Below are 14,938 nucleotides of genomic sequence, written 5' to 3' on the forward strand. Positions count from 1 at the left end.
GGAGGGATGTTCTTTACTGGCTTGCCTCCCCTGGCTTGCTCAGCCTGCTCTCTTATAGAACCAAGACTACCAGCCCAGAGATGGTCCCACACTGGGGATGGTTCTTGATGACATCTGTCACAGTATTGTGCTTTAATGTCGTATCGACTGACATCACTTAAGTCAGGAAGGTCCTACATGTTTCTTCAGTTAGAGTATATTAGGAATAGTTGTGTGGGGCTGGGAAGATGGCCTAGTGGAGTAAGAGAAGCTTGTTGCACAAACAAGAAGACCTGAGTTTGAATCCTCAGTACCCACATAAAAATGTCAGGCATGGCCACATGATCTGAAACCCCAGCAGTATGGGAAATGAAGACAGGAGGATTCCTGGGGCTTGCTGCCCACTGGGACATGTTCAGTTAGAGACCCTGTGTCAAGAGAATAAGGTAAAAAGGGATAAAGAACACCCAGTCTCCTCCTCCTAGCTCCATGCACATACACATATAAATATTACACATACACACACACTCAACTATACATGTACATGCACAAATAAAAATATAAAAGCAATATTTGTGAAACTAATGTTTCAAGAATGTCAAGAAAAAGGGCAACCTTAAATAAATATAGTATGAGTGCAAGAAATTACATGTTTTCAAATTTGGAGATTTTTCTCAAAAAGTCTAAGCTATTTGGACTTCAAGATTAATCATTTGGAGGATGTATGCACAAAGTCCTTTTAAAGGTGTAAGATTTATCAGTTCTCTATATTTATCCTAATTATTTCCCATAACACAAAATTAACACTTTCAAGAAAAAAAGTATAGTTGAAGATGATCACCTTCAGAGATCTACTTATGAAAATAAAACTTGTCTTCAAAGAAACCCATTACTCAGGTCTTATAGTTAACAAATCTAAAATGTGGTTGGAGCCATAACTTCCTTATCTGAGGAAGAGCTAGTCGATGCTACAATGCTGGCTAAAGCTTTACTTAAGAAATTAAGAAAGCTTTACTTTAAAAAGAGATGTTTAAAACTCAAAAGTTTAATACAGTTTGTAGTAAATGAGGAAAAGTGATGGGCACTGAAATATCAAGTCATGAGTAGTGTGTCCTAGAAATAAAAAGTAATTTCAGCCATCTTTTCTATATATTCTATACAATACCAGAGCATATAAAAATTGGATTGAAGCTGAATGTCTCATTTTAATAAATGGACAATCTCCGAGGTGTCTTTTCCATTCTTGGTTAGTGAGATGGTTGTTTCCACTGTTAATGAGTATATGAAGATGTGTGTCTCACTGAACATCTTCAAAATTCAAGACTCTAGCAGCAGAGGAAGCTTGCCAGGAATACTGCTTAACTCAGCCTGACTTTGGCAGCAGTCGGGAGATGCAATTATTTCTAGCAGTTAGCATTCCCCCTTGCTTAATACAAGAAATCAGTTCTCATCCCTAACTAGAGCACCCCGTGTCCCAGAGGTTTCTCGTAAACTTCTTAGCCCTCGGTGCTTCCTTTCCAGTAAAAAGTCAATCGATAGCCTAAGGTGAGGGCTTGCTTGTGGAAATGCCTCATGATGAAATTAGATAGATGACGGGCTATCCATAATTACATGACGAATAACTGGATCTGCCTAATGCATACTTTTTTTCTTAATGGAGTGCAGCTGGCCAGGGTGTGCATTGCACAACTTCAGTAGGCGCATTCGTGGGAGCTATAGTGGGAGCTGCATCCCTGAAGGTTGTAAAGAACACCCTCACAGGGGTACAGTGGGGAACTGCTCCTTTGCTCAGAGGAGAAAGAAGTCACACACACACACACACACACACACACACACACACACACACCAGCTAAGGGGTCTCTGCATACTTGTCAAAGGACTGTTTGATACTGCTTTTCTTTTCTTGTTATTTTAACTGAAATTATCATTTACTAAGCACCTACTATACACTTAGACTCACCTGTGGTGTTTACATCTGTTCAGTTTTCACAATGAGCCTACAAATAAATATGAAGTGCTATCTTTCTATGTCAGATGACAGAGGAAGGAATGGTTCATGGCCCCAAGTCCTGCAGTGATACATGCCTGGGACTGGGATTTAAATCAGTCTGGAGGCTAGGAAGATGGCTCAGAGGGCTGCCAAGGAGCTGTGAGGAGCTGAATCAGAGCCCTAGAACACATCTGAAAACAGATGCAATGGTATACATATGGAATCAGAACTCTCCTGTGGGAAGATGGGAGAAAGACACAGGGAAATCCCTGGAATCTTTCAGCCCAGAAGCCTAGAAACCACGGTAGCAAAATCAGCTTTCTAAATTAATTGAGTTTACATGTCAGTTCTTGAAAACTGAATTGTCAGAAATTAAATACTAATTTCTAAATAATATATATTCAATTTAAAAATTTGCTTTGATGAATACTACATTTATTAGAATATTTTGTGGCTTTCAATTTCAAAAATTCTATAGAGTCCTGGCTTACACTTAACATAACGTTTTTTTTTTTTTACTTTATATTCATAGAAGCATTAGGTTTTGTTTTCCATGTAAAATCCAATAAATTAAGTGAGGTATTCAATGCTTCATTATAGGCTAGCCTTTGTGTTAGAGAATAATCCAACCATAGATTAAAATAAGTATTCTGAGGACTGCGGGGCAAACTACGGTGTTCAGAGGGTTGTTGGTGTTAATTGTGTGTTCAGACTAGCATTTTCAGCTTACAGTGGGATTTTTAGGACCTTATACAGCATAAGTGAAGGAGCTTCCCTATAGAGGTCAGAAGGGTAAGTCACTCATTTTTCTGAACTGTGCATTCTATAACTCATTCAGCAGTGTGTCAGTTGTAGCAGTGAAATGCCAAGCTGTGTGCATTTCATGCCATTTCTTGCCTAAAATGTATACACATAAAAGTCATACTTAAAACATGTAATAATTCCTTTGAATTGCCTGAACTGCTCTCTGGGTTCCCCAGAGCTGGGTGTGGTGCCCTCCTTGGTGCATCTAGAAATGTGCATTGTGGCTGTGGCAGCTGCTTTTCTCACAGCAAAGCACCTGACAGAAACTTTATGGGGGAAGAGCTTTCTTTTGAGCTCACAGTTCCAGTCTGTCACTGGAAAGCATGATGGCAAAGCTGTGCCAAGAGAATCTCACATCAATAGCTGCTCACACATGAGGCGAAGAGGGCTTGCTGGGACTCGAGAGGGGCACGGCTTTCTGAGCCCCGCCCTTGGTTGTCTGTTTCTCCAGCCAGGTCCGCTCCTGAGGCTCCACAGCCTCAGAATGGATACTCAGCTACAAGCATAGTTCCAGCCAGCGGAAGAATGGTTCAGCACCCGGAAATGTTTCCTGTGAAGTTCCTCCTGTTTCTGGAAACAAACAAAGGGCATCTCCCACAACACTAAGGGGCTATTCTTTGAAATTAGTATTTTTAAAAAAAAGAGTCTAAAATTTAAAATGATAAAAAATCTGAGGGCTCTGACTCTATGAGAGCACTGGACACACACACACAATGGCCCATGGTGTGCTCTGTTGGCTCTCCATAGACTAGGCTTTGCCTTCCTGGGAAGGTAGGATCAGGGCTTTAATATCTATTAGAAGACTCATTCTCCTCAGAGCTTGTACAGACGTGACTCATGTTTTCTGGATGACTCTTTTTTTCCTGTAAAGAGGAGTATGCCTGGCCCATCCTTACCCTCAGAATCAGCTGAGAATGGTCAGTGACCACACCACACTGGTTCCTTCTTCCCTAATAGACAGCATGACTTTGGGGCACCATCTTGAGTCGCAATTTAAAATCAGAATTTCAGTTAAAATGTTTACAACGGAGGGGTTAATCATCCTGTGTCTGGTATAATTGCTCCTTTGGTTCAGACTTGGACCTGCCTATTCATTACAATCTTTAAAAATAAATGATGCAATAGATCTACATTGTTTCAGAATCAACCACAGCCTTTGGCCAGATAAAAATCTAAAGTGACTGTCTTCTGTGTATTTATGTTAGCTTGGGGTTAGGATCTGGTGTCATGGCAAGGCACACACCTTGGCAATAAAATGGCTGTGTTTCAAACCCTTACTCGTCAAGGACTATTAAATGGGACAAAGTATTCGTCATCTTTTTTTCTCTATATCCATAAAAACAGGGATTATATAACAGAACGTTCTTCTGGTGGTTGCAGTAAATAATAGCAATATTAAGTACAATGTTATGCAAATAAAAACGAATCAAGTCACCCACCACTATCACACTTCTAATTTATCCTGCAATTTGTTTTCCATGGCCTTTGTGCTTCAGATCTCACCCTCAGTGGGTCAGTCAATACTTGTTAAACACTTGAACAGGAAGGAATGCTAGGATAAGACCCAGGATTTGGAAAGCTTATGGGTAGATTCCTTAATACACATAAAACAATAAGATACAGGGGATGCTGTGGGCTCAATGTCATTAAACAGAGTGTGAGCTGTACAAACTCAGAGAGGGAGGCATTAGAAAAGACAGCTTCATGTAGCTTGTTGGTACTTGACTGGATAAATCACTTGTAGGTAGGCAGTAAGGAGAGAGGAATGCATTCCACCTGGAAAAGCAAGACAGAAGCCAGGCCTGTGGGCTCCTGAGAAAGCAAGGGCTTCAGACGCCCAGCCTCCTTTATTCTCATTTAATTTTTTATATCAGTGATATACAATGAAGACTTTGTTTGTTTATTGGTTGGTTAGTTATTTGTTGTTTCTGGCAGGGTCTTATTATATAGTCCTGCTTCACCTAGAACTCACTATATAAACCAGGCTGGTCTCAAATTTTTAGAGATCTGCCTGCCACCGCCTCCTGGGTGCTAGTATTAAAGACCAGCACCACCACATCTGGAACTACAAATAAAGTTCAATGTTCAAGTTGCAACAGGAAAGAGAAGAGCAGCCCCATAGCACTAGAGCCTGGCATAGAGTAAGCCCTGCTTCTATGTATATGAAAGGTTCCAATTTCAAAAAGCAGAATAGCTCCATTCTGTTCTCCTTACTCTAGTTCAGCTTTAAAAAGGGTAGAAGGAGAGAAAAGCACAGAACAAAAAAAAAAAAAAAAAAAAAAAAAAAAAGCTGTCTTGAAAAGGAGCTAAACTTTTTATATCAGGGTTATATATAAGCTTTTATATAAACATATAGATAATAGGGGTTTGATTTTGCTGTTGCTATTTTTTCTAGTGTTTTGAGACAATGTCTTGCTATGCCACCCTGTCTGTCCTCCTGCCTTAGCTCCCACATGCTGGGATTGTAGGCATGTGTCATCATGCCCAGTATGATAGTTTTGAGTAATTCCATGACCACTTTCAGGAGTTTATCACGACACTTCCTAAAGCTCTGGGAGCTGTTCATATGATAACCATGTAAGAAACATGGAGTGGTTGCAACTGCCTGAAAGCATCATTTTATAGTCAAAGAGATGGTGATGATGATGGTGATGCTGATAATGGTGATGGTAATGGTGGTGCTATGAATCTTCTTTGATTTTGTTTTATTTTGTTGGTTTTGGTTTTGATACAGAATTTCACTCTGTAGTTCAAGCAGCCCTAAATTCACCATATAGCCCAGGTTTGTCTCAAACTAGCTACGATCCTCTGACCTCAGTCTTTAACTGCTGATAGGTTCCTCTTTTGTGTCATGAAAATCGGAAGTCGTGGTGCTGACAATATATTGTAGGAGTTAATAGCACTTGGTGCTCTTACAAAGGATCTAGTTTCAATTCTCAGCACTGACATGGCAGCTTACAACCATCCTTAACTCTGACTGCAGGGGATTCAACACATACACACATGGTGCACATACATGCATGCAGGCAAATATTCACACACATACGGTAAAACATGTAATCTTTGCAAAGTCTGAAGTCTGATTGAAGAGCCAGAGAGAAGAGTATTCTGTTTCCTGGTAGGATTTTCCACTTTGGGATGCTTCTGCACACCAAAATATTTAAAATTAGAAACAAACTATAATCTGAAGAACAGAATACAATGATAAGGATTATAAGCTTTATATAATCACGTGTTTGAAGCACTCACACGCCATTTGGTTCTATCTGATGTCTGCAGGTGGTGCTGCTGGTACACGGGGAGCTGCATGTGAAGGTAAGTACACAGTTTTTATCATCAAAATCAGAGTTTACTTTTAAAACTTAAAATCATATTGAGAAAAGTATTTAATCAAATTATTTTATAACTCAACTGTGAAAACATATGAAACTAAAATTCTAGCAAATAACCCAAAATCTTTTAAGATTACCAATATTATGATTATTATCTCATATGGTCTTGTTTATTTCATTTTACTCTTCTATTGGATTCTGTTGGTTGGTCGGTTGGTTGGTTGGTTGGTTGGTCAGTTGGTTGGTTGGTTCTTTTAAGAACAAATAGTTCCACCCAGCCTGGTACTCATATGTAGACCAGGCTAACTTTGAACTCCTGGCAATCCTCCTGTCTCGGGTTCACCAGTTCTTGATTGCAGACATGTACTACAATATCTGGCTCTTTTCTTCCTGTCTTAAACAAATAACAAGTCAAAGGCAATTGTGGAATATATAGGGAGAAAATTAAATATGATCAAATGTTAATATTAAAAATCACGTACTTAGGAATGACCTGTTTAATGCTGCTTCTTGACAAAGAGAGCAAATGCTCATCAAAGTAGAAACAAGAAGTCCCTCAGCATAGGTATCTATCTACGTCAACCTTCAAAGCAAAGACTATCAGGCGTGTATGTCATAAAGTGGGATCTCTTTCAACACAGCCGGGAGGACAGCACACAGAAGATGGGACAGCATTGCAGCTGGCCAAACGAAGGTACAAACGTGAATGGGTGAAATTTGCAAAACCCTGCAGAGAAAGAGAGGACAACTCAAGACGAAACCCAATTGCCAAGGTGAGCCGTATTAACAGGCCCTGTGAACCTTAGAATAATGTATTACATGCAAATTAAAGATGATATAGACATTCCACCTAGTAATATGTAACCTAGAAAGTCCACAGAACAACAATATATTGTCTCCAACAAAACTACAATAATAGTAATGTTAAAAAATAAGAAAACAAAAAATAGAGGAATGATAGACTTTAGAGTCATATAATGGGATTAAGATATATACTGGATAATTTTAATGTATAAACTGGTGTTTATACCAGGCTCTAGTAAACAAGGATAAAAGGACAGAAAGATGACAGGTAGATGATTGGATTGACCATGGTTGGGGAAATTATTGAGGCAGGATGTGCTATCTCATGAGCAATGTATTAGTCGCTCTATTCAATAGCTTTAAAATTCTAAAAATAGAAAAAATAGAAGTCTTCTCAATACTAAGTCCCTGTTGTTTTCTTACAACTTTTTAATATTCCCACTGTGGTACCACAACCCAAGTAAGCATTCAAAAGCCATAATGACTAGTCATTCTTGGTTGTGCTGGTGAGCAAAACAACCATACTTATCCCTTAATCCTGCTCTCCAGTAAATAAGTAGAGTAAGAAGTAAATGCATTGTGATGGAAAGGGGCGACCAAGTGAGATAGAGGAGGCAAGAGAAGCCTCGTCAATGGTCAGCTTGACATTTAAGCCATTTTTGGTTTGTTTGTTTCATTGTCCCTTTTCTTATAGATCACTTCAGATTTCCAAAAAAAACAGAAAATTACCTATCGCATCTCCGGAGTGGGAATTGATCAGCCTCCTTTTGGAATCTTTGTTGTTGACCCAAACAATGGTGATATCAACATAACAGCCATAGTTGATCGTGAGGAAACCCCAAGCTTCCTGGTAAGTTTTCAGTCAAATTATCCTTCTTCATGTGCTTTGTGAAGTTAGAACGTCTGATAGGCTTATAAAAAAAAGGGAATGAACAGATTGGTCTGTTAAAAAATAATATTAGTCCCTCTATCAATAATCTTCTGCAATGGTCATGTTTCTGACATAATATACCCAGGGTATACTAGGGTAGGCTGGGATTTAGCACACAGCTTTCTAGAACTTTATCCTGCCAAAATACAACAACTTTAAGGAAGGGGCAACTGGGAAGCTTTGCCTTTGCCCACAGTTTGGAGAAGTGTTTTTTCTTCCTCTCTCACTACGTTCTATATATGTCAACATTGGTCTAATTTCTATGAGTTTAATAATGTGCAAACTCCATACATTGATGACGTATATTCTCCCTGTGTTTCTAGATCACATGCCGTGCACTAAATGCCCTGGGACAGGATGTAGAGAAACCACTTATATTAACAGTGAAAATTTTAGACGTCAATGATAACCCTCCAATATTTTCACAAGCCATATTCAAGGGTGAAATTGAAGAAAACAGTGCTTCAAGTAAGTCTTTTACAGTGCCAACCACCTCTAACTCACATAGCTTTCAATTACATGTCTCCTTATACCATTTTTACAAACTGTTTCATTAGTTTGCTCAGTCATTTGATAGCAAAAAAAAAAAAGCAAAACAAAACAAAACAAAAAAAAAACCCAAATCATTATGTTAGTCTGAGATTTCCTTTCCAAAATTTGTAGTTAACTCTTAATTAACATTTACATCAGAATTCTATTTGCAGATTATGGTTCTGTCACCAATTTAGTGCCTAGGTACAGAGCCTCTGTGTGAGCCAAATGCTAAAGAGGCCAGTTAGCCTGGATGCACAAGTACCATGTTTTCATATCATAAGGGACAGAGACATGTTCACATTATTTGCATCATTTGGAAAGGAAACATACATCTATGTGGAGAAGAACTCCAAACAGAAGATAGTCTCAACTTCAACAAAGCCAAAGCTATAAAAGCATTGAAAGATTTTTCTGAAAGCCAATATATTCTAGAAAGAGACTGAAACCCTGACATACTTTTTTATATATATTTTTATTAGGTATTTTCTTCATTTACATTTCAAATGCTATCCCAAAGGTCCCCCATACCCTCCCCTCCCCCCACTCCCCTACCCACCCACTCCCACTTCTTGGCCCTGTCATTCCCCTGTACTGGGGCATATAATGTTTGCAAGACCAAGGGGCTTCTCTTCCCAAAGATGGCCGACTAGGTCCTTGAGTACTTTAGCTCCATGAGTACTTTCTCTAGCTCCTCCATTGGGGGCCCTGTGTTCCATCCAATAGCTGACTGTGAGCATCCACTTCTGTGTTTGCCAGGCACTGGCATCGCCTCACAAGAGACAGCTATATCAGGGTCCTTTCAGCAAATGTGATGGTGTCTGCATTTGGAGGCTGATTATGGGATGCATCCCCGGGTATGGCAGTCTCTAGATGGTCCATCCTTTCATCTCAGCTCCAAACTTTGTCTCTGTAACTTCTTCCATGGGTGTTTTGTTCCCAATTCTAAGAAGGGGCAAAGTGACCATACTTTGGTCTTCGTTCTTCTTGAGTTTCATGTGTTTTGCAACTTGTAACTTGGGTATTCTAAGTTTCTGGGTTAATATCCACTTATCAGTGAGTACATATCATGTGAGTTCTTTTGTGATTGGGTTACCTCACTCAGGATGATACCCTCCTTTATTTAAGCATGCAGGTAGTTTAAAGTGCTCTTTTTAAAATAGGAACCAGTGCTAAACTATTTTGACTATTTAATGCGAAAGTAATCCAGGACTTTGTATAGTCTTTGATGATTTTCCTATTTTCCCAGATTCCCTGGTAATGATCCTAAATGCCACGGATGCAGATGAACCAAACCATATGAACTCTAAAATCGCCTTCAAAATTGTCTCCCAGGAGCCCGCAGGCATGTCCATGTTCCTCATCAGCAGAAACACTGGAGAAGTCCGCACTTTGACCAGTTCTCTTGATCGAGAGGTAAAACAAGCTGCTAGAAAGCATAAAAAAAAAAAAAAAACTAAAGCAACCCCTAACAGAGGGATGCCTCCACCTTGACTGGGAATACAAACAGAAGTGGGGAAGGCTACTAGCTCTTCACTGAGCCACTCTAGGGGAAATTACCTCCGGGGTTGACTCTGCTGTGGTAGGATGTGTTCTTGTGACAGCAACCTGTCACACAACAGCTCAAATGGGAAAATTAAGAACACTGGTGTGCAGAAGCGAAGACTGCACTGTGATTAATTCCTAAAGACTGGGAGAGAATTCTTAGATGAAGAGGTTTCCATTTGTCATAAAACTTCGGTGGCATACCTTTCCACAGGATTTCTCTGTTTAATTTTACCTCTGCTGACAAAACATCAAAGAATTCCTTCCTGTCTCCTCTCATCATCTCCCCCAACACTGTGTATCTCCACCACAATGGGCTACTCAGATCCATTACTTTCCCACAATATTTTTCTAATAGACTGGTAGGGAAACTCCACACGTGAGCTTCACGCAGACACTCACATCCCCCTGCATCACTGTAGCCCTCCCCCTTTTCCCTCTGAGTCCACAACACTACCTTCAGAAGTTTCCTAAAGAGGAAGCCTCTTGTAGTGCTTGCCACTTCCACCCAGTCGTCTCAAGCCTCACCAGTCTATCCCTGCCATGGACAACTAACAGTGTGTGAGAGCCATGATTCACGAACTTAAATATTTTCACTATCTTATCCAACAAAAGATACTACTGGATATTTATAATCTTTGACAATTAACTTTTGTTCTTTTTTCTCTAAACTTAGCAAATTAGTAGCTACCATCTGGTTGTGAGCGGTGCAGACAACGATGGAACAGGACTGTCAACTCAGTGTGAATGTAGTATTAAAATTAAAGATGTCAATGACAACTTCCCAGTGCTCAGAGACTCTCAGGTATATCCACTTATCCTTGAAGAACCATTTTTATATATGCCTTATAGTTTAGCATCCCAATTCATTAACTGCCTGTTTGGTGGCTTTTTAATCTTCTGTGCTTTTCTATTTTTTTTTTTAAAAAAAAAAAAGCTTAAATGTAAGAATTAAAGAGTCAGTGTGAATTAACACATGCTTTGAGAAGCAAAGATTAATACTTTTTAAAGTTAATATAATTCTCATAGGTAAACTTTAGAGTTGAATCTTGAGCACCCATCTAGAGGTTCTAGCAGGTAAACGAAATCTTGGCTGAAGAGTATCCTTCTCTGTTGGAAGGTTGATTCAGGGTGCAGGGAAGAGCACACTTGCCTAGTCAGCTATATTATCCACACCATCCTGGCAATGTCCAGAGTGACAGACTATGCTGTGGTCAAGTCATCCTCACAACTCCTAGCACTGAATCTGAAATCCGGTGTCTCTCCGTTTCAGTATTCAGCACGTATTGAAGAAAATACTTTGAATGCAGAGCTACTCCGATTTCAAGTGACAGACTGGGATGAAGAATACACAGATAATTGGTTGGCTGTGTATTTCTTCACCTCTGGGAATGAGGGGAATTGGTTTGAAATTGAAACAGATCCTAGAACCAATGAAGGCATCCTGAAGGTGGTTAAGGTAAGGTCTGAATTTCCTTAGTGCATAAAAATATTCTCTAGTAACTCAAATGACTAGCTCTACAAACAAATTACATTAATACTGTTACCACTTTAAAATAGAAAACATAGCAAAGTAGATAGCATTTATTTTACTATCATCATGGTTGCATTGTCTAAAGACAACTTCTCTTAATATATTATTTTTTTCTTCCAAGCTACTATACTTTCATAGAGTGCACAAACACACATACAGAGAGAGAGAGAGAGAGAGAGAGAGAGAGAGAGAGAGAGAGGTGGGTTTGCATATTCTCAGGACAGGAAAGTAAAGATACTTCATATATTCATCAAATTCACTGCCATTGCATTGGAGTTCAGAAAAGATGAGAATTCATGGGACTGTGGCTTGGGGACTTGTCAATGTGTTTTAAATGCATTAGCTATTGTCTGCACAAAAAGAAGTCACAATTTCTCCAGAAAATGGGAACTGCTAACAAATTGTGCTAGATAAAAAGCAAAAACTGAGCAAAGCTTTGGTTCAACATGAAAAACTCCCCATCTTGGATCATGTCAGGACAGTTGTCCCTGTAAATAGCATAGATCTGCTGATATTCTTTGGCATAAGGTTTTTGGAAGCTTCTTTAACACTTTGGGTCTAGTGCAATGGTGAAATGATAGTACTCCCTTAACAAAGAGACTTCTAGAAGATTTACAAACACTTCCTTATCACTCCACATTTCATAGAGAGTGTTATGGCTTCTGAACCTGCAAGGCCTAGAAATAAACTCCCACCAACATTGTAACTCCCTATTTCCTGTACTGTGATCTTTTTGTCTCTACCTATGCTTTCCCTTCCACTGGGAAACTCTGAGCTCCCAGGAGTAGTCACTACAGATGCTCAAATCCAGATCTTTTACCTTAGAAAGTATCCTACTAGTAAAAAGATAAAAGAGAAATTATTGTTTTCTTATCTCTCATCCTGAGAAGAAGAAAAGGAAGAAGAAGAAGGAGAAGGAGAGGGAGGGGAGAAGGAGAAGAAGAAAGAAGAAGAAGAAAGAAGAAGAAGAAGAAGAAGAAAGAAGAAGAAAGAAGAAGAAGAAGAAGAAGAAGAAGAAGAAGAAGAAGAAGAAGAAGAAGAAGAAGAAGAAGAAGAAGAAGAAGAAGACAAGGAGGAGGAGGAAAAGGAAGAAGAGGAAGAGGAGGAAGAGGAGGAAGAAGAGGAAGAAGAAGAGGAAGAAGAAGAGGAAGAAGAAGAAGACAAGGAGGAAGAGGAGGAAGAGGAAGAGGAGGAAGAAGAGGAAGAGGAAGAAGAAGAGGAAGAAGAAGAAAGAAAGAAGAAGGAGGAGGAGAGGAGAAGAGGAAGGAGAAAGAGGAGGTGAAGAGGAAGAGGAAGAGGAAGAAGAAGGAGGAGGAGGAGGAGGAGGAGAAGAGGAAGGAGAAGACAAGGAGGAGGAAGAAGAAGAAGAGGAAGAAGAGGAAGAGGAAGAAGAGGAAGAAGAAGTGGAGGATGACTAATAAATGAAAAATGCTAACCTAAATCTAGGATTCCTTGGGACTTGCTTTGGGCCACCTTAGTTAAAAAAAAAATATGCAGCTATAAGTAAAAACACTTAAACTTGGTTCTATGAAGAGTTGGGTCAATTGCTCACAGCAATAAAAAAGACTTGGTTGGGGGGGTTTTGCTAACCAAAATGAAGCAATGTGTCCTTTAAACCTTGGAATATCATTTGTCAAAAAAGACAGTACTATTTATGAATCCAATGACTATTTTATTAATAGCCAACATTGCTCTTTATAACAATGAATCATAAGACTTTATTTATTTGGTCTCAAAACAACCTGATGAGATTAGGTTTGCTTTTAAATAGGAAGAGTTAAGGCCTGGGATATGGCAGAGTGGGAGTGCACTTGCCTGACATACATAAAACCCTGGGTTCAATTCTCAGCATTGAGAAGAGTAAATTTTTTAAACATATTAATAAAATACACATAACATTAGAAGTGAGAAGCTGAGAAAGCAAACTCTGTGCTTCACAACACACAGTTCAGACATTACAGACCCAAGGCTCGAGCCATGTTACCACCAAAACTTAGAAATTCTTTACCTCACAACCTAAAAAGATTTAATGACATTTTGATGGTCTAGAAAGCAGACACTGTGTTTTGTAACCTTGTTACCCAAATATGGCTTGTGAGTTAAGAATTCTAAGACATTCTCTATTTGGCCTTACAATGACTTTTTAAGCTATTTTTATGTTTGTTTTGTTCTGTCTTTTGTGACACTTTCTTCTGTCTAATTTGGTTTTACTCCAGGCTCTGGATTATGAACAAGTGCAGAGTATGCAGTTTAGTATTGCCGTCAGAAACAAAGCTGAGTTCCACCAGTCAGTGATCTCTCAGTACCGAGAGCAGTCAACGCCAGTCACAATTCAAGTCATTGATGTCCGAGAGGGAATCTCATTCCATCCTCCTTCCAAGACATTTACTGTGCAAAGGGGTGTAAGCACTAACAAATTAGTCGGTTACATCCTGGGGACATACCAAGCTACTGATGAGGACACGGGTAAAGCTGCCTCCTCTGTCAGGTAGGACAAGTTTTATACCCTGAGTCCTTACTGTGGTTTTCATCTACATGTGATTACAACATAATGTTCAACCACACGGTTGCCAAGAAGTGGGTATAAAAGAAGTTAAGGGACTAGATAACTCAAGAAGAGACACACAGATAATGTATTAGAATATACTATGCTATGAGAGCAAAAACATGCTTGTAAACTAGTGGAAACTATGAAAAGGGATGTCTTAGTCTATTTACAATCCAGGAAAGAACTTCACGGCTGAGTCTTGCAAAAGGTTAAAGGTTCATAACAGGAGTGAGTGCCGGTGAGATAAGACTCTGTGGTGGCACAAAGTGGAGGCATAAAGCACCTTGCAGAGTAATGGCCAGAGTGGAAAGAGCAGAGGTTCATGGTTCATGTACTCAGTTGTATTGTTTTTCACAGCCAAAGACTGAGTAGCCAGACTAATGCATACATAAGGATTTAAGCGTTGATTTTTTTCTTTATAAGACTGATTGATGATTATTTTATGTGTCTGTGCACTGTGTGTGCAGTTACTCAAGGTGCCAGAAGAGGGCATCAGATACTCTGGAACTGAGCTGCCATGTGGGTGCTGGGAAGCAAACTCAGGTCCTTCATAAGAGCAACTAGTTCTCCTGAGTACTGAGCCACCTCTCTAGCACCCCGATATTTTTTAATAAGTATATATACAACATTTCAGATCATGCATAAATATGTTGACTGTGTAAGAAATATTTATTATGGGCTGGAGAGATGGCTCAGTGGTTAAGAGCGCTGACTGCTCTTCCAGAGGTCCTGAGTTCAATTCCACAGATGGTGGCTCACAACAATCTGTAATGGGATCTGACGCCCTCTTCTGGTGTGTCTGAAGACAGCAACAGTATACTCACATACATGAAACAAATAAATAAATCTTTAAAAATAAGAAAGAAAGAAAGAAAGAAAGAAAGAAAGAAAGAAAGAAAGAAAGAAAGAAAGAAAGAAAGAAAGAAAGAAAGAAAGAAAG

General features: G+C 39.4%; 1 protein-coding gene across 1 annotated transcript in view; it reads left to right on the top strand.

The window, feature by feature from the left end:
• Dsg3 (desmoglein 3) overlaps positions 1-14,938 on the top strand; it is a 28,859-nt gene that overhangs the window by 2,819 nt on the left and 11,102 nt on the right. The window contains 8 exon segments of the mRNA XM_021151062.1: positions 6,053-6,088; positions 6,747-6,878; positions 7,604-7,759; positions 8,164-8,308; positions 9,621-9,787; positions 10,593-10,721; positions 11,190-11,375; positions 13,667-13,961. Of these exon segments, the coding sequence (XP_021006721.1) occupies positions 6,053-6,088; positions 6,747-6,878; positions 7,604-7,759; positions 8,164-8,308; positions 9,621-9,787; positions 10,593-10,721; positions 11,190-11,375; positions 13,667-13,961 (1,246 nt within the window).

The sequence above is a fragment of the Mus caroli genome, chromosome 18 (genome assembly GCF_900094665.2).
Source record: "Mus caroli chromosome 18, CAROLI_EIJ_v1.1, whole genome shotgun sequence".
In the NCBI taxonomy this organism is placed as follows: Eukaryota; Metazoa; Chordata; class Mammalia; order Rodentia; family Muridae; genus Mus; species Mus caroli.